The sequence below is a fragment of the Peromyscus californicus genome, unplaced genomic scaffold, assembly GCF_007827085.1.
Source record: "Peromyscus californicus insignis strain IS unplaced genomic scaffold, ASM782708v3 Scaffold_14__1_contigs__length_90479793_seg_2, whole genome shotgun sequence".
NCBI classification, from domain to species: Eukaryota; Metazoa; Chordata; class Mammalia; order Rodentia; family Cricetidae; genus Peromyscus; species Peromyscus californicus.
This window is the reverse complement of record NW_026294436.1, coordinates 20,006,712-20,024,950: the sequence shown is the minus strand read 5'-3', so window position 1 is coordinate 20,024,950 and position 18,239 is coordinate 20,006,712. Positions and strand designations below refer to the sequence as shown.

The 18,239-nt window shown below is 53.4% G+C and overlaps 1 protein-coding gene across 4 annotated transcripts in view; it reads left to right on the top strand.

The window, feature by feature from the left end:
- Positions 1 to 17,470, top strand: part of Sox13 (SRY-box transcription factor 13) — a 104,366-nt gene extending 86,896 nt beyond the window's left edge. For 3 of the 4 annotated variants that reach the window (XM_052736965.1, XM_052736968.1, XM_052736969.1), the window contains exons 2-14: positions 5,217 to 5,415; positions 8,199 to 8,310; positions 8,394 to 8,480; positions 9,308 to 9,480; positions 9,659 to 9,727; positions 10,116 to 10,230; positions 11,618 to 11,700; positions 11,893 to 12,055; positions 12,721 to 12,830; positions 12,931 to 13,027; positions 13,544 to 13,687; positions 14,922 to 15,138; positions 15,733 to 17,470. In XM_052736965.1, coding sequence (XP_052592925.1) covers positions 5,217 to 5,415; positions 8,199 to 8,310; positions 8,394 to 8,480; positions 9,308 to 9,480; positions 9,659 to 9,727; positions 10,116 to 10,230; positions 11,618 to 11,700; positions 11,893 to 12,055; positions 12,721 to 12,830; positions 12,931 to 13,027; positions 13,544 to 13,687; positions 14,922 to 15,138; positions 15,733 to 16,009 — 1,846 coding nt within the window. In that variant the 3' untranslated portion in view covers positions 16,010 to 17,470. The remainder of the gene's footprint in view (positions 1 to 5,216; positions 5,416 to 8,198; positions 8,311 to 8,393; positions 8,481 to 9,307; positions 9,481 to 9,658; positions 9,728 to 10,115; positions 10,231 to 11,617; positions 11,701 to 11,892; positions 12,056 to 12,720; positions 12,831 to 12,930; positions 13,028 to 13,543; positions 13,688 to 14,921; positions 15,139 to 15,732) is intronic. The other variant, XM_052736966.1, reaches the window with a different exon arrangement.
- The last annotated feature ends 769 nt before the right edge of the window (positions 17,471 to 18,239 follow it).

Here is an 18,239-nt window from a genome sequence, read left to right as displayed (position 1 = left end):
CAGGCGGATCTCTGTGAGTTCGAGGCCAGCCTGGGCTACCAAGTGAGTTCCAGGAAAGGCGCAAAGCTACATGGAGAAACCCTGTCTCGAAAAAAAGAAAAAAAAAAAAAAAAAAAAAAAAAAACCAAAATAGATCTTCCAAAGATATAAGAGAGAGAGAGAGTGTTTTATCCAACCTAATAATCCATCAGGTTGTAACCACAACTGATTATGAATGAGCTAGTGCACATGTGTATTAAGTTTTGGGACCCTTGGTGTGTTTGATACGGCACATTCCCACCCGGGCACATTCCCACCGGGACCGGCTGCCTTACAAGGGCTCACTAGCCAAACGTAGCCAGTGGGGCTGGTCTTGGGCAATCGGGACAGGCAACTGACTCTTCCATCTCCCCCTGGGGGCATAGATGGGTGGATGGTCACCACGTCCAGTGGGGCAGCATTTGGCCTCAGGCGCTCATCCGACCCTGTGCTCTGGCTCTGGTGGCCGGGACAATCCGACTGAAGTAGGAGTTGGAAGCCTGAGGCTGGGGCCTAATGAAGAAGAAAAGCCCTTGGGACCCAAGTCTGGCCAGAGGAGTCGACCTGGTGGCAGCCAGTGGGTGTGGGATGAGGTGGCTGAGAGCCGAGGGATCAGAAGCCCACAGGCCTTCATTGTGCGCCTGTCACACTTCCTCTGGCTTTATTGCTTTTGTCCAGCACCCTATTGTCTGGTTTCCTTTTGTCCCGGCTTTCAGCCCGGCTGCCTTTTATTTTCCAGCCAGCCTGGTTGTTTTCATTTCTTTTGTCTGAAGTTCCTGAGAGGAAGGTTTTATTTTCAGCGGTTTGATTAATTCACAGCTTGAGCCCGGGTTTGTTTGTTATGTAATTGCTGCCCTCAGCTCCAGGATAATGCCCCCGCCCCCACTCCTGCCCCCTGCGGGGCCTGCCTCCCGGCCCCTCCCCTGCCGGATAGGCGGAGCTGCCTGCTTTCTGCAGGTTCTCCAGGCAGCACCCCCCCTCCAACACACACACCCCTGGGCCTAGCTGGCCTGAGGTCTGTTTTCTCTTCATCCAGGTGAGATGGGGCCCAACCAGGGTCGGCTCGCCTTCTCTTGCCCGGCGCTATCCTGGGTTCCTGAGGCACCTTGTACTCAGAAAGCGGGTGGGGGAGTCTGCTGTCCTCTGATCTGTGGGATACAATCAAGTCCAATAAATATGTATACATCTCAGTCGATTATAATATTCCTGTAGCTATTCGTAAAACACCTTATGTATTCTGTTGCATACCATAAAGCTGTAATATTGTATGATTCAGTACACAGTACCAGAATAGTTGGTGTAATAATCTATAGATTACAGTATGCCCTGTGCAGAATGGATATGATATACAAATGCACGAGTCAATTTATTTTCAGCCTCACTTAACAGGGCTTCAGGTGTCCACCGTGATCTGAAAGTATTAGATGGAAAACCTTAGAAGTAAATAATTCATAACGGTTTTTGTTTTGCTTTAAATTTATTTATTGTGTGTGTGAGGAAGAGAGGGAGATATTTGTGTCTGGGCGTGAATGGAAGTCAGATGACAGTTCTGGATTGATTCTTCCCTTCTACATTTATGTGGGTTCCAGGAGTAGAACTCAGATATCCAGGCTTGCGTTGTTGGACAGCGATCACCTTTACCTGCTGAGGCATCTTGCTGGCTTCGTTTTGGGTTTTAGAAGCAGGGTCTATGGGCCCGGGCTGTCTCTTAACTTGCTTGCTATGTCGGCGAGGATGACCTTGAACTTGTGACCTTCTTGCTTCCACCTCCAGAGTTCTGGGATCACAGGTGTGTACCCCCACACCTAGTTTTTTTTAATATGGTGCTGGGGATGGAGTCCAAAGCTTGATGCATGCTAGGCAAACACTCTACCACTGAGTTACATCTCCATGCCTGTGCGTGTTTAAAATAGCATATTATTCTCAGTAGCATGATGGAATCTTACATTTTCTGGGTTGTGGACCATCCTCTGTCCAATGTATCCACACAATACGCGGGTCAGTTGGGTGGCATCTCCTTCAGTCAGCCGTTGTGACTGGCGCTTGGGCGGTGTTTATATTCAGGCCTCTCCTGCTTTACTCAACGGTGGCCCTAACCTGCAAGTCAGAGTGCTTGATTGGAGAGGTGAGAGTTGAGGCTGGAGAGAGAGACGGCTCATCGGTTAAGAGCACTTGGTCCTCGTGCAGAGGACCGGGATTTGGTTCCCAGTACCCACATGGTTGCTCACAATAACCCGTAATTCCACTTCAGGACATCTGATACCTTCTCTGGCCTCCATGGGCACCTGCACATGCATGTGCACAAACATTCACTCAGGCACACACACACACACACACAAAGGTGAAAGTTCTCAACGGAGGGGGGGATTGGTTTGCTAAAGTTGATAAAACCCAGTAAGACCGTGGAATCGTGAAGAAAGGAAAAGGATTTTATGTCATTTTTTTTGCTGCAACTCGAACTGTAAATGCAACAGCTGTGGTGTGGGACCCCAACTTGATTGTGCTGCGGAGTGGGATGTGGGACCCTGGCTTGGTTGTGCTGGGGAGTGGGGTGGCTACACGAGCCCACTGGGGGGATGCCCCATAAGGTGGCACTAGTGTGCCACACTGCCTCTTGTTTAAGGGTCTGTTACTGATCTGATGGTTGCTCTTTAATCCCTCTACGTCTAAGTCCGTGTATTTTTTACCCTTGCAGAGGCTGGGAAGGCGAGTGCCTTCTTGCTGCACCACTCCATGGCAGGAGGGCACAGGGCTACCAGTCAACTCTAATAAACTCGCTTTTCCAATACCACTACATACCCACCCACCCACCCCCCACCCCTCGGCTCTGACCTAATCACCTCTGGTGAGGCCCCACCTCCTGACACTTTTGCTGGAGGCCAGACTGTAGTAGAATATTTTAAGATGTGTTACGTATTGCATTTGTTTAACTCTGTGAAGCTGTGTTACTGTGCCTTTGTAAAACACCTGGTGGTCTAATAAAGAACTGAATGGCCAATAGCAAGGCAGGAGAAAGGATAGGAGGGGCTGGCAAGCAGAGAGAATCTATAGACGGAGAAATCTGGGAGGAGTGATCTAAGATCTAGTAGCCAGAGGAGGAGGATGACTCCGGGGCCCTGCCACCAAGCTACACAGCAAGCCGCGGAATAAGAGTAAGATTTACAGAAGTTAGAGAAAAGGAAAAGCCCAGGGGTAAAAGATAATTGGGATAATTTAAGATGAGGAAAGCTGGCTAGAAACTTAGCCAAACCAAGGCCGGGCATTCATAATTAAGAATAAATAAGTCTCTGTATGATTTATTTGGGAGCTGGATGGTGGGCCCCCCAAAAAAGAGCCAAAAGACCCCCAACAATACCAAACCCTTGTGTGCTCCTGGAGCCCAGTGCCCATCTCTGAGTGCTTGTCTGGGGACCAGAGAGGGTGGCAGCTGCTGCTCTGGCCTCGAGCCTGAAGTAACCCTGGAGACTGCTCTCCAAAGTCCTGCAGATGCTCACCCTCTGGTGGCACTGGGCAGTGTGGTAGGAGAGAAGGCAGCTTCCCAAGAGTCTACCAAGCATATTGCAAGTTGGGCATGGTGGCACAGACCTGTGATCCCGGCACTTGAGTTCAAGGCCATCCTTAGCTACATAGTGAGTTCAATGCTAGCCTGGGCTATCTGAGATCCTGTCTTGAAAAACAAAACCAAACCATAAAAACCCTAGGGGTTGGGGACTGGCAAGATGGCTTAGTTAGCCACTAACTAAGAGCACTTGCTGTTCTTGCAGAGGATCTGGATTCAGTTCCCAGCACCCACAGGGTGGCTCACAACCAACCGTATGTAACTCCAGTTCCAGGGGATCTAATGCCCTCTTCTGGGCTCAGAGGGAATTCAGGCATAAATGTGGTACGCATATATACGTACGGGCAAAACGCCCATATACATTAAAGTAAATAAATATTAAAAAGTTATTTCGGGAGAAAAATAACAACCAAGGGGCTGGGAGATGACTTAGCAGTAAGAGTGCTTGCTGCTCTGCAGAGAACCAGAGCTGGGTTCCCAGTAGCCCCTCCAGCTTCAGGAGATCTGACGCCCTCCTGTGGCCTCTCCTGGCACCCACATGCACATATCCACACAGTCACATAATTAAAAATGAAGAATAAATCTTTAAAAAAAAAAATCCTCCCCAAATCCCCAAACCTGGCACTACAGATAGCAATGCCAGCAGGGGCAGACTCCACCAGGGACTCTAGCTAGAGAGCAGAACGTATTTCTTGAATGCCGTCCATCTATATTTTACAGCCCATATCAGATATGTGCCAAACGGGTATGTGCAAATATAAGAAACGTTTCGCTTTGCCTTGCTCCTACATTGAGAAGAATAGAGTTGGCTGTAGCTCGGTGGTGGAGCAGGAGCTTAGCCTGTGTGGGGTCCTGGATTTGATCCTCAGGTCCACTATAAAGAATAAATAAATGTCTTGTACTGAGGAGTTGGTTCTTGCTTCCTTTCGGTCAAGTTGGGGACTAAGGCAAACTTGACTGTGTGTGAGGGTGCCTGCCAATTCTAGCCAAGTTGGCCCCTGGGCTGGAAATTCAAATCTGGACTTTTTTGGAGGGGGGGCTAGGGGAGAACAGGGTCTCACTGTGTAGCTCTGGCTGTCCTGGAACTCGCTCTGTAGACTAGGCTGGCCTCGAACTCACAGAGATCCGCCCGCCTCTGCCTCCTGAGTGCTGGGATTACAGGTGTGACCCACTATGCCCAGTCTTCAGATCCAGTCTCTTATAATGCTGGCACTTGCTTTTAAGTCTTAGTAACTAGCTCCAGTACATATGTTTACACACATCCAGTGTTCGGTCATCGTGGGTTCAGAAGCAGTCAGTTAACCTTTTCTGACTTCTTCAGTTGATCCCATCAGCTTAGCAGCATGGCAAGAAACAGGGAGTGTTCAGTTAGCATGTACAAGGCCCTGGCGCCACAAAAGAAAAAACGAGAGTGAATACCAGAGGTGGGATCCCTAGATAGATTTTAAAAACGAAAAAAATAAGAAAGCAGGTTCCAAAGTAGGCTCATGTTTTAGACATATGCATCTTTGAGGGGTGCCAGGAGATGCTTGGGTTGGGGAGACAAAGGATGGAGGCACCTGTGGGAGGGGGGCAGAGTGGGTTTATAACTGGGCCCTGGGCCTCACTCACTCCGCGTCCTCTGCCCTTCCTCCTGCAGGATGTCCATGCAGAGCCCCGTCTCTGTGCAGCTGGCCCCCGACAGTGCTAGCACCATGGTGAACTGCACCATCAAGTCTGAGGAGAAGAAGGAGCCTCACCACGAGGCCCCCCAAGACACAGCCACCGCAGTGGAGCCCCAGCCTGGAGACCCAGCCCTGGCTCCGAAGGATGCTGCCAGCTCACAAGCTCCAGCTCAGGTATCTAGCACTTTCTAGGGACCCCCTCAGTCACTGTCCCCACTCTGCCTTTGTGGCTTCACCTGGTGTGATCCACCTTTTCCACCAAGCCTACATGCTTTTGTCTATTCAGAAATGGTCTCTCCAGGTGAGCAGAGGGGCAGAGCCACCATGGTAAGGGCTAGAAGCTGGGTCACCTGTCAGAGCAGGACAGGGCTGTCTCCTTCCATCCCTGAGTAGCTGTTTCAGATTATGATTTCCTGAAGACGAGGGAACTGGGGTTGGAGAAAGGACTCCAAAGTGCCTGGTGCACGAGCATGAGGATGGAAGTTTGGATTCCCAGAATGCTTGTAAAAACCAAGAAAGTGTGGCAGCTGCCTGGAGGCAGAGACTGGGAGTCCCTGGAACAGGGGCACTGGGTTCAGGGAGAGACCAGCCTCAGTAAATAAAATGACAGGTGCTTGTCAAAGTTGGGCCTACATACCACACACACACACACACACACACACACACACACACACACACACACACACACACTCATCTGCCCACACTCACATGTGAACACACATACACAGAGAAGAGAACTGAAATATATGGTAGGGACTCTGCAGGTCTTAAACTTCTGTTTCTATACAGGAAATTGAATTTGATGACTAAGGAGAAACTCAGTTTGGAAGAGTGGAGGTGATCAGGGAATACATCTTAGAGTGAGGGTCTAAGACACCGGGGGCATGGGTTAGATGAGACATGGAATGCTGCTGCTTCCGCTTCCTCTTCCCTCCTCGCTTCTCCTCCGTCTTCTCTTGTTTTTTTAGACAGGGTCTCTATTATGATCAGGCTGGCTAGGAACTCACAGAAATCCACCTGCCTCTACCGCTTGAGTTCTGAGACTAAAGGCATGTACCGCCATGCCCAGTTGAACACTTCTTTTTCATCCATTCATTTACTTATTTATATTTTTCAGATTTATTTATTTTATGTGTATGAGGTTTTTGTTTTGTTTTGTTTTTGTGTTTGTTTTTGTCTGAACGTGTGTAAGTGTGTCACATGAGTGCCTGGTGCCACAGAGGTCAGAGGAGGAGGAGGGTGTTAGATCCCCTGGAACTGGAGTGGTTGTGAGCTGCCATGTAGGTGCTGGGAACTGATCCTGGGTTCTCTGCAAGAGCAACAAATGCTCTTCATTGTTGAGCTGTCTCTTCAGCCCCTATTTTTGTTTAAAAATATGTGTGTGTGTGTGTCTGTCTGTCTGTCTGCCTGCCTGCCTGCCTCTCTGTCTGTTTGTTCAGGGGTCTGTGCACATGAGTTCAGTTGCCCTCAGAGGCCAGAAGAGGATGTTGGATATAATTGGAAGTTTCTTTGGGCCACCAACCAGTTCCCAAAAAAGACAAATGCTCAGCCTTAGCTTAGGCTTGTCCCACTAGCTCTTTTAACCTATTTAACCTGTTTCTCTTTATCTACCGTTTGCCTCGGGGCTTTTTACCTTCCTTCCATTCTGTATGTTTTACTTTCCTCTATATCTGGCAGGCTGGCCCTTGGCATCTCCCTGGCATCTCCTTTTCTTTCTTTTCTCTATCTCTCCTCTCAAGCCTAAGTTCCTCCTCCTACTTATTCTCCCTGCCTATACCTCCTCCCTCGCTATTGGCTGTTCAGCTTTTTATTAGACCAATCAGGTGCCTTAGGCAGGCAAGGTAAAACAGCAACACATCTTTACATAAACAAATGCAACACATTTTACATAAACAAATATTCCACAACATAAACACATGCAACACATCTTTGCATAGTTAAACAGCTATTTCACAACAGTTGGATCCTCTGGAGCTGGATGTTGGGTGCTGGGAACTTAACTCTGGTCCTCTGCACGAGCTCACAACTTCTGGGGCAGTGTTTCAGCCCCAGGGATCATTTAGGGAAGCCACAGTGGGTGCCTGTAATCAAGTAGCCTGGCTGGAGCAGCACATGGGTTCATAGTTATGGCTAGCTGAGGGTGAACTTTCTTTCTTTTTTTTTTTTTTTTTTTTTTTTTTTGGTTTTTCGAGACAGGGTTTCTCTGTGTAGCTTTGCGCCTTTCCTGGGACTCACGTGGTAGCCCAGGCTGGCCTCGAACTCACAGAGATCCGCCTGGCTCTGCCTCCCGAGTGCTGGGATTAAAGGCGTGCGCCACCACCGCCCGGCGAGGGTGAACTTTCTATTAGTTACTTTTCTAGTACTGGGACAAAATGTCTATGGAAGCAACCTGAGGAAGGGTTTATTTTGGCTGACAGTTCGAGGGACACATGGTAGAGGAGGCATGGTGGCCAGGAAGTTGAGGCTGGCTTTGTTGCATCTATAGTCTGAAAGTGGGGAGACAAAACTGTCCAGGACCCTACATTCAGGGTGGGTTTTCCTTCTCAGTTAACCCTTTCTGGAAGCATCCTCACAGACAAACCTACAGGTGTGTTTCCATGGTGATTCCAAAACCATCATTAGCCCCTCCCCATCCCCATGCGATGTATCGGCCCCTAATCCGTTTACTATATGGATCCCAGAGACAGTCCCGACTTCCAGAGAATTGTCAGGGGCTTGTGTGAGATCCAGCCCCTTGTGAGACGCCAAGCCTGGACCGATACCCTGGTCTCTTGTCCCCAAGTGTCTGTTCTCTTCACCGTGTCATTTATCAGATAGTGTGAGCCGGGCCTGGGAACGTGAGAATGAACAGCCCACAGAGTGTTGGGGCCTCTCAGAAAGGACAGCGTTGGGGGTGCTCAGCCCTCTCTGTGCTCCCTTTCCTGGGAGTGGCAGTGATAATTCAGTGTCTCTTGCAGGACTGTGCCTCGCCAGAGAGCAGTGGATCCCCAGACCCCAAGAGACCGGCAGCTTCTGAGGCCGCTTCGGGAAGCCAGGAGCGGCTGGACTTCAATCGCAACTTACAAGAAGGTAGACTGCTTGCCCAGTCAGAGGTGAGGTCGGGCCTGGTCTCTGGTGGGCCCTCACCCGGCCCTTACCCTGCCTTCTTCCAGTTGTACCGGCCATTGAGAAGCTGCTGTCCAGTGACTGGAAGGAGCGGTTTCTGGGAAGGAGCTCTGTGGAAACCAAGGATGTCAAAGGTGCGGGGCCTGTGTGCAGAGAGCAGGGGAGGGCACATCACCCAGAGCCTTTTCCCTTCTGTCCAGGGCACTCTGGGGAGATAGGGCCGTGCCTCATGCACCTGCCCTGTGTCTTGACTCCCACCTGACTCTGAAGTTTATCGCCATGCCTCACCTGGGAGTCTCTAAGCAGTCGTCTGGCCCATCCCCAGGCTGGAAGCAGATCCCATGGGATGGATCTAGGCTCTCATTAGGTCCCCTTGGGACTCGAGGCTCATCATCTAACCTTCCAGGCCGCAGTCTGAAGTGAGCTGAGAGTTGCCACTCACTGTTGGCGCTTGAGGCTAGACTTCCAGGAACGTCCTGAGGGCTGCTGCGTACCTCCTCAGGGTGATCATTTTTCTCAGTGTTGTCGAGTACACCCACAGTGGGAGCTTTAAATCCATGCTTATGCTCCCCCCCCCATTCACTGACTGGGAGCCCCAGAGATGGAGGCCTGAGCCTCGGCATTTTCCAGAGGCATCCTGACTATACATGGTCCCCAGTTAAGCTCTTAGGAATAAACTGCCACATCAGACCGCCGGGTTGGAATGGAAGGCAGGAACGTGAGCAGACACTGTCAGATCCTAGACAAACAACTTTCCACACATGAGCTCGTTCATCCTCAGACTAACCCTTTGAAGTAACTGCCACTGTGCCAAACAAAAGATTTTTTAAAAAATCCCTTAAAGTACAGAGAAGTTGGGCACCGGGCTGGCGGGATCCTGGGACAGAGAGGCTGTTGGATGGGTGAGTGGGCAGGTAGACAGGTGAACTAACTCTCCGTGGTGGCATTTTACTGCGAGCAGGGACCCAAGAGAGCCTGGCTGAGAAGGAGCTTCAGCTTCTGGTCATGATCCACCAGCTGTCCGCCCTTCGGGACCAGCTCCTCACGGCCCACTCGGAGCAGAAGAACATGGCCGCCATGCTGTTCGAGAAACAGCAGCAACAGATGGAGCTGGCCCGGCAGCAGCAGGAGCAGGTGCCTGTCCATAAGAGGAGCCGAGGTTCTGAGAACTGGTGGCTCCCCTGCCCCCCACCCCCCACCCCCCTGCGCTCGTCACTTGGCCTCCTGGGGACGCTCAGGGTTAGGCTGGGGCAGGCGCTGGAGGAGGTCCAGGGCCTGCTGTGATTCCCTTGTCGACTCCATGCCTTACCAGATTGCCAAGCAGCAGCAGCAGCTGATTCAACAGCAGCACAAGATCAACGTCCTCCAGCAGCAGATCCAGGTGACGGTGGCGGGTGTGGGCAGAGGGTGGCACGGGCAGAGAGGGTGGCACTGGCCGGCAGAGCCACTGGGGAAGGGGGCTGAGGAACAACCCCCCCCCCCCCCAAGGCTTGATGAAGAGGCCATACTTTGTCTCCAATTCCCTCTGATTCTGGAGTCCTGTTTTTAGGGGGTGACCCCAGAATGTCTCCCCCTGCTCCCCATTGAGACTCAAGGACAAGGAGATGGGCTCACGGGTGTGATATGGGGTCAGATGGATCCTTTGAAAAATTGCCCCCCCTACTCTATGCCCTGTGCGTGCCCACCCCACCTCGGGTCCCGGGCGGACCCCCACCTCTGGGCAGCTCTTTAGGTCTCCAGTGACTTACAGTGGGTTTCTTTGCCTTCAGCAGGTTAACATGCCTTACGTCATGATCCCAGCCTTCCCCCCAAGCCACCAGCCTCTGCCTGTCACCCCTGACTCCCAGCTGGCTCTGCCCATTCAGCCCATTCCGTGCAAGCCAGGTGAGCCGGTCAGGGAAGGGCCGCCGCAGAGGCTGCTGCCTCGAGATGAGAGAGGAGCCGAGACCCGCTCTTTATCCATCAGTCTGCTCAGTGGGCTTTCTGGGACACAGTTTGGGGTCTGCCCGGTAGAAACGTAAGTCCTTTCTGAGCTTGGCTGGGAGGATGGCCAAGGAAGAGCGTAATGCAAAGCACAGAGAATCTCAAGAGAGAGAAGGCTAGAGAAAGGCCTGGGGAGGCTCCCTGAGGAGGGGGCACTTGATGATTGGGTCCTGGAAGGGGGAGGTGAGAAAGCGAGGGAGAAGCTGGAACTGGGGTTGGGGGCCGAGGGAAAAGAGGTTGCGAAGGTGTGTGAGAATGACGGATGCGGGATGCTATGGAGGACTGGAGCATGGGTTCTGGGAAGTGGATGCGTTGGAATCCCTGAGCAGTGAGTGCGCTGTCTCTGGCCGTGGGTAGTGGGAATGAGGGTGACTGATGGGATGATCCCAATGATTTCTGGGGATAGTGGCAACAGACAGAGTTGGGGACAGGGCAGACACGCTGCCTGTAACTGTCCCAACAGGATGGGTAGCCATGAAGACTACTCCTGGTCTACCTACCCTTCCTGTTCCAAAGCCCACGACAGAGTACAAGCTGTCTGCCGCAAAGCCAACCTTGTTTGCCAGCTGGGTTCATGGTCCTCCTCATATCCTCATACCTTAAAACCCCATCTCCACCCTGGCTGGAACAGAGTGCCCTGACACACCCCCTGTGGGCCCTTATCTCTGCCTGCCATGGGGCTAGTGATTTGTATACAGGCTTATCTCTGCTGAATTGCCACACCCCCTCGCTTCCAAGCCTAGTGAGAGAGGGTAAGTAGGAGAGAGTTGTATGGGCCAAGGGTAGGTTGTGGAGTCTAGAAGACCAGGTTTCAAATCCTGGTGCTGCCTTTAAATGGCCTCATGGGCAACCCACTGAACCTCTAAGTCCTGTTACCTTATCTGCGGCGATCTCGCAAGAACCCTAACTAATACACCTGTAAAACGAGACAGATGTTTTGAGCGCCTTACACACCACATGCCCTTTATCATATTCCTCCCAACACAGTTGCTGTGCCCCCTGCACTCAGCGGGCACAAGACCAGAGCGTGCCCTCCCTTGCATGTCCCATGGGAAACTCCTTAGGTTGGAAAGGGCAGGCGTGGCCATCAGCCTGCGGGGGGCCATGGAGGAAGAGGGGATAGATGGTCCCCTGTGCTGCTTGAGCCCGATGAGAACAGAGCAAGTGGGGCCTGCTCTAGGCTCAACCCACCTACATATGTCATGCCTGGGACCTCTATGACATGTACTGCAGGCACCGGTTGTTCTGGGCTCATCTGGGACTCTGCCCCTGGCTTCTCTTTCCACAGTGGAGTACCCGCTGCAGCTGCTACACAGCCCTCCTGCCCCTGTGGTGAAAAGGCCCGGGGTGGCCACCCACCACCCCCTGCAGGTACTCCCCTGACCGCTGCCTCCCGGGGTGCCCTCATGCTCTCTTTTCCTCTCACTCTTCACCTCTCGTCTGCTCTGGAAGGTTGCTAGTCTCACTTTCTCCCTGAGTCCTGTCTGTCCCGTGATTGGGGGCGCGGTGTGGGGGGGTGTCCTCCTTTGGTGTCTCTCACTTTCTGACTTTCTGGGTCCCCAGGAGCCCCCCCAGCCATTGAACCTCACGGCCAAGCCCAAGGCGTCTGAGCTGCCCAACGCCTCCAGCTCCCCCAGCCTGAAGATGAACAGCTGTGGGCCTCGCCCCTCCAGCCACGGGGCTCCCACGAGAGACCTGCAGTCCAGCCCCCCCAGCCTGCCTCTGGGTAAGCTTTTCTGTCTGCTCTCACCCAGGAGGACAGTTGAGTCAGATGCCGCCGCCGGGGGCATGAGCCTTCCTTTTCTCAGTTCCAGTTTGGGGTTTTAAAAATTCTAAAGCACTCCATCACTGAGCTCCACTCCAGCCTCTGCATTATTCCTCCTCCTCCTCCTCCTCCTCCTCCTCCTCCTCCTCCTCTTCTTCTTCTTCTTCTTCTTCCTCTATCTGCATGTCTGACTTTATCCCAGAAGAGGGCCTCAGATCCCACTATAGATGGTTTTGAGTTCAAATCCCATGTAGTGCTGGGATTTGAACTCAGGACCTCTGAAAGAGCAGCCAGTACTCTTTAACTGCTGAGCCATCTCTCCAGCCCCCTCAGCCTCTGCATTCTTAAAGCCAGGGTCTAGGCTTGCTCAGAGGAGGCCTCCTTCCATGTCCCATTTGTCCCCCAGAACCGGGTTGGACAGGTTCGGGCCACTGAGTGTTACTTCATTCCCAGCCCCTTAGCACCATGCAACAGGCCGTCCCACAAGGGTGTGTGGGAATGGGCAGGGAGGGTGCCACCACAAGGAGCTCCTAGGAGGGACATGGCAGGAAGTGTAAGAAGTGTGGGCGGCTCCTGGGATAAGGCCCTCAGGTCCCCCACCCTTCACTGTCCTCCCTCTCCAACAGGCTTCCTGGGTGAAGGGGATGCTGTCACCAAAGCCATCCAGGATGCTCGCCAACTGTTGCACAGCCACAGTGGGGCCTTGGAAAACTCCCCCAGTACCCCGTTCCGAAAGGTATGGGCCACACTTCCTCTTCCCAGAGGACGGGAGCAGGTGAGAGAAGGTGTAGACAGGGTGAGACAGGAGGTCCTGATGTACAGGTTGTCACCTGCAGGACCTCATCAGCCTGGACTCCTCCCCAGCCAAGGAACGGCTGGAGGAGAGCTGTGTGCACCCGCTGGAGGAAGCCATGCTGAACTGCGACATGGACAGTAAGGGCTCCGGCACTGGGCACCACTTCCTTCCGCTAGGGCTGTGTCTGTCCCAGATCCCTTCTCTCCCTCCTTTCTTTTTTGGTTTTTCGAGACAGGGTTTCTCTGTGTAGCTTTGCGCCTTTCCTGGAACTCATTTGGTAGCCCAGGCTGGCCTCGAACTCACAGAGATCCGCCTGGCTCTGCCTCCCGAGTGCTGGGATTAAAGGCATGCGCCACCACCGCCCGTCCTGGCATGCATCCCCACTGTGCCCAGGGGTCACATCCCCACTGTGTCCTTAGGTCTGCCTTCCAGTATCTTGTGGCTACTCTTCGGGGCCCTGCTGTGCCTGTTCTCTGGCTGTGGTGGGTCTCTGCTTATTGCTGGCCATTGTGTTCCTCCTCATCCTCTGCTTCCTGCCTGAGCTGAGCTGACCTCTGCGTGAGCCTCCTCGGTGCCTCCTGGTGGTCATGCCGGGGATGTCTCTGCCAGCCCCAGAGCAGCTGCCTGCCTGACTCTGTCTGCCCACTCTCCAGGCGCCCGCCATTTCTCTGAGTCCCGGAACAGCAGCCACATCAAGAGACCCATGAATGCCTTCATGGTGTGGGCCAAGGATGAGCGGAGGAAAATTCTCCAGGCCTTCCCAGACATGCACAACTCTAGCATCAGCAAGATTCTTGGTAAGGGCCAGGGGATGGGTCCTCTACAGCTCAAGGGGTCAGCCCAGGGGTCATAGTTCAGTAGAACTGGGTTCCAGGAGCCAGCTGGGTCTACTTAGGGCTTGCTTGGTGATATTTCATGCCTTGTTAAACCCTGGTAGAATCTTAGAGGGTGTAGGAGTTGAGATATGATGGGCAGCTGGATCCTAGGACCTTGTACCAGTGCGGGCTCTTCCGATTGCTTCGTCCCTTGGGACTTTGTGTGTTCCTTACACCCACATAGCCCCAATGCCTCCTAGCCTGTGCTGTGGCAATAGATGGGAGATTGGTATTCTGGACCATCAGTACCAAGACTTTAAACGTCACATTGTGTCTGAGACTGAGGAGCGGGCAGGGCAGACAAGGCTGAGTGAGGGTGATGTTTTCATGGCTGAGCCCTCCCGTAACAGCACAGGTTTATTGTCTGGAATACCAGGGTTTTCTGTGGGAGACTGCTAGGAGACCAGCTCTGACCTACTCCCACCTTTTGAAGGGTTCTTAGGTAGAGGAGAGAGGAATTAAGAAATGACAGAAAGAGAGACCTAACCAATGAGGAGAAAGACAGAAACACGGGATAGCCTCAGGAGGGTCTGGGTCAATACCCACCAGCCTTGAAGTTTATTCAAAAGGGCTTTTTATAATATGCCAAGCGACGGGGCAAAAGACTTCCCCCTTGCAAGTTCAAAGCACACCGTACAGCCAAGTCTAGACCCTTCCAAACACCCGGTAAACACGCCCATGGTCAAATCATCTCCTTATGCAGCTCTGCTGGGTAGACAAGCCCAGATTCTCCGACCCTGAGTCAGTTCTCACTAGGAAGCCTCGGTGGACTCCCACAGTTTTGTTTTCGCTTTGTCGTACTGGGGGTGCAGCCTCGGGCCTGGCACACGCTAGACAGGTGCTCTGCCACGGAGTTGCACCTCACACTGACTCTGGATACTTGGTGGCCTGGAGTGGCTTCTCTCTTGTGAATGCCCTTGGGAAGACACCTGTCAGGGATGGGAGTTGTTCAGCATGAGGGTGGCGCCGACTACCTGTCATTACCAGTCTCTTCCATTCCCTTTGCCCAGTGTCCACACTGGGCCAGGCCCTTGCTGAGTGCTTATCACCTGTATCACCTGTTGATCCCACTTGGGGGCCAACATCCAATCAGGGCTTCTAGGGCCTGTGGCATTCAGAGAGTCTGGCCCTGAGTTCTTGCCTGGGCTTGGATCAGGCTCTCGCTGGAAGTCCATGACAAACCAGGAGAAGCAGCCGTACTACGAGGAGCAGGCCCGCCTGAGCCGGCAGCACCTGGAGAAATACCCCGACTACAAGTACAAGCCAAGGCCTAAGCGCACCTGCGTGGTGGAGGGACGGCGGCTGCGCGTGGGCGAGTACAAGGCCCTGATGAGGACGCGGCGCCAGGGTGCTCGCCAGAGCTACGCCATCCCGTGAGCAGGCCTTCCCTGGTGGCCAGAGGCAGCTTTGTGGCTGCTTGTGAGAGGCTGGGTTCGTGTGTGGCTGGCCTTTGTGTGAGGCAGGCGGGGCTCGTGTGGCTGCCAGCTGGGGCATCTGTGTGCAGACTTGTGTGTCATCTGCTTGTGCGTGATTTCTGATGGATAACGACTGTCTGTGAGACTCTGGTGACGGGGTGGGGGGGTTGGGTCAGACCCAGGATGACTGTGGGGCACCTGCCGCCTGACAGACAAATGCAGGGCCGATTCAGACGCACTGCAAGGATGCAGCCCGTGGGGGGAAGGCTCCTTAACTATAACCCTGGCAAGCACAGCAGTGGAGTCCTGTCGACGTGGACACTAAAATGAAATAGAATTCATGTACCACCGTCCAAGAACACACCCATGGCTCTAGGTTTTCCAGCTAAAGCTGACAGTTCATTTGGCTATCAGGATGCACACACAGGGGGCCAGGGTGTGACAATGACTGACCCAGCCAGGACAGGGGGTGAGGCCCGGAGGGCAGCTCGTGGGGAAGGCCGGGAGGGCGCAGGGGTACGTCTGTAACTGCACCTTTTCTCTGCCTCTCAGCCCGCAGGCTGGCCAGGCACAGGTGAGCTCCTCAGATGTCCTGTTCCCTCGGGCAGCAGGCATGCCCCTGGCACAACCGCTGGTGGACCCCTATGTCCCCCAGGGCCTGGACCCCAACATGCCCGTCATCATCAATACCTGCAGCCTCCGGGAGGCAGGGGAGGGCACAGAGGACAGGCACTCAGTGGCTGATGGAGAGATGTACCGGTACAGCGAGGACTCGGACGAGGAGGGCGAAGAAAAGAGTGATGGGGAGTTGGTGGTACTCACAGACTGACCCCCAGCTCGCTGGGCCTGGCCTGTTTCCACCGGGGAAGACCCCGTTCTTCCCAACCCGACGGGCACAGCCAGCCAGCCAGCCTCAACTACGTTGGTACTTGGACTTGGGTGTGCCCAGGTGATGGGCGAAGCTGCACACTTGTAGATACATTCCCAAGGTGTGTGTGTATGTGTGTGTGTGTGGTGGGGGGGGTTCTCCTCTTCACCACACCTTCGGGCACATCTGAGGAGTTAATGGCTTGGCTGGGTGGGATTCCTGTGGCTGTGATAGGCCAAGTCGGCTGAGGTCTTTGGCCCTTGGGGCTAACGGCCAGGGAACACTGGATGCACTCCCCCTTGTAGGTCTAGCTGCCCGAGGGGACGGCAGGTACACACACCTGTCCCCCAAACAGGCTCTGTTTCCATTTTGTCATGGCCAAACCAGCCAATTGTGGGACAACATCTCTGTCCCAGAAGCTCCCAGGTCACTCCTCTGTCACCTGGATCACTTCATGCTTCGTGCAGAAGGGTCTGGCGAGTCTGTCTTTGTCTTCCAAGTCCACGTGCCTCTGGCTGCTGCGTGTGTGTGTGTGTGTGCATATGTGCACGTGTGTGCATCCGCGTGTTCAGTTTCATCTCGCCTCTCTGGGCAGAAGGTGGCTGCTGTGAGCCAGGCATGTTGATGAGCTCTGTGGTGTGTCTCTTGATGCTTCTCCGGGGGCCTCTCTCTGTGCTTCTTCGTGCCCAAATTGCTACCTCTTCGTCAGTCTGGTGTCTCAGGTTCTCTGTGTTCTCACCCACTGTGCATTTCTGTCTCCATTGTTCCTCCATCTGTCCCCGCTCCCACCACACCCACTGGGTCCTCTGGGTGTCCGCAGGGCCCAGCCTGCCCCTGGGACTGGCAGTTTCCTGACCCCATGCCGACCTTTTCCTCCCTCCTGACTTTGCCAGTCAGTTCCCACGGAGCCATTTTTAGCTCCCACTACTGTGAGAGTGTGCCTCGGCTTCCAAGGGGCATTGTCCTGCATCCCAACCTGACTCCCAGGCATGGGGGCCAGAGGACTGATGGCTCCTCTTTTTGTCAGTGACAGCCCTGCAGAGGGGACCCCGGCCCTGCAGAGGGGACCCCAGCTGGTCTCCGTCCCTTCGTGAGCTTGGGGTGGCTTCCTTCCTCCCCCACTCTGTCCTGGGGAATGAGCTTCACTCCTGATAAGCTTCCTGGTTGTTTCCCAAGAAAATCAAAGACCATTAGCACCTAGCTCCCAAAGATCTGGAACAGTCCCCGAGCCAGGAAGATGACCCCAAACCCCACGTGGCCAGGTGCCCCCCCCACCCCGTGACCCCATTTCTCTCCAGACTGTTTCTTTTTATGACTGTAAACATAGATAGTGCTTTATTTTGTTACTAAGAAGATAATGATGAATAACTTAACCAGCACACTTGTTTTCTGATGGCATAATAAAGACCAACCATTTCAGAATTCGGACCCTTGTTATACAGAGGCTGGCCTGAACCCGGTCCCAAGTCTGGCGCCAGCCAGGCACTGCTGCCCCCTGGCGGCAGCGTATGGGAGCATCAGGCAAAGTGTCTGGAAGAAATGGCTTTGGCCAGGAGACCAAGGGCAGGCCTGTGGTGACACACTGATGCTGAGGGAGGCAATGTGGTGGCCTGGAGGAACAGTGTAACCCTGGCTCAGCTCTCCCCTTTGGGCTACACTGTCCCACCTAAAAGCAAGAGACTTAAACTTCTCCAGATTCTTACCCCCTCTCGGGGAGGGAGCCCCTTGAATCCAGTGAAAGCTGTGGGTCCATCCCAGAAGAGCCATCACACACAGACACCCAGGAGCTCTCTTGTGGGCTCCCTGCCATACTTACTAAGGGAGCAGGGTCCAGAATGATGTTCTTCAAGACTCCGTGACCTTGCACTTTGAATGGGGACTTCAAAGGCATAGTTGTGACATTATTATCGCTGGAGACAGGGCTGGATGAAAGACCAAAAGTCTTCAAAATGAATGGGATTCTATAAGACAAGTCTTGGTTGAATTAATACCATCATCATGGTATTGGGGGGGGGGGCAAAACTGATTAGCATCTCTTATGAAAGAGATGAGCCAGATTAACAGGGTTATGTCCTCAATGAGGAGAGGCTATGGGGCAGCGTATATTCTACACAGGCTTAGTCCAAAGTATATCAGTCTAGTCCAAACCCCCTCTTTAGAAAAAGCCACTGTCATCTGGAAGGGCCCAGAG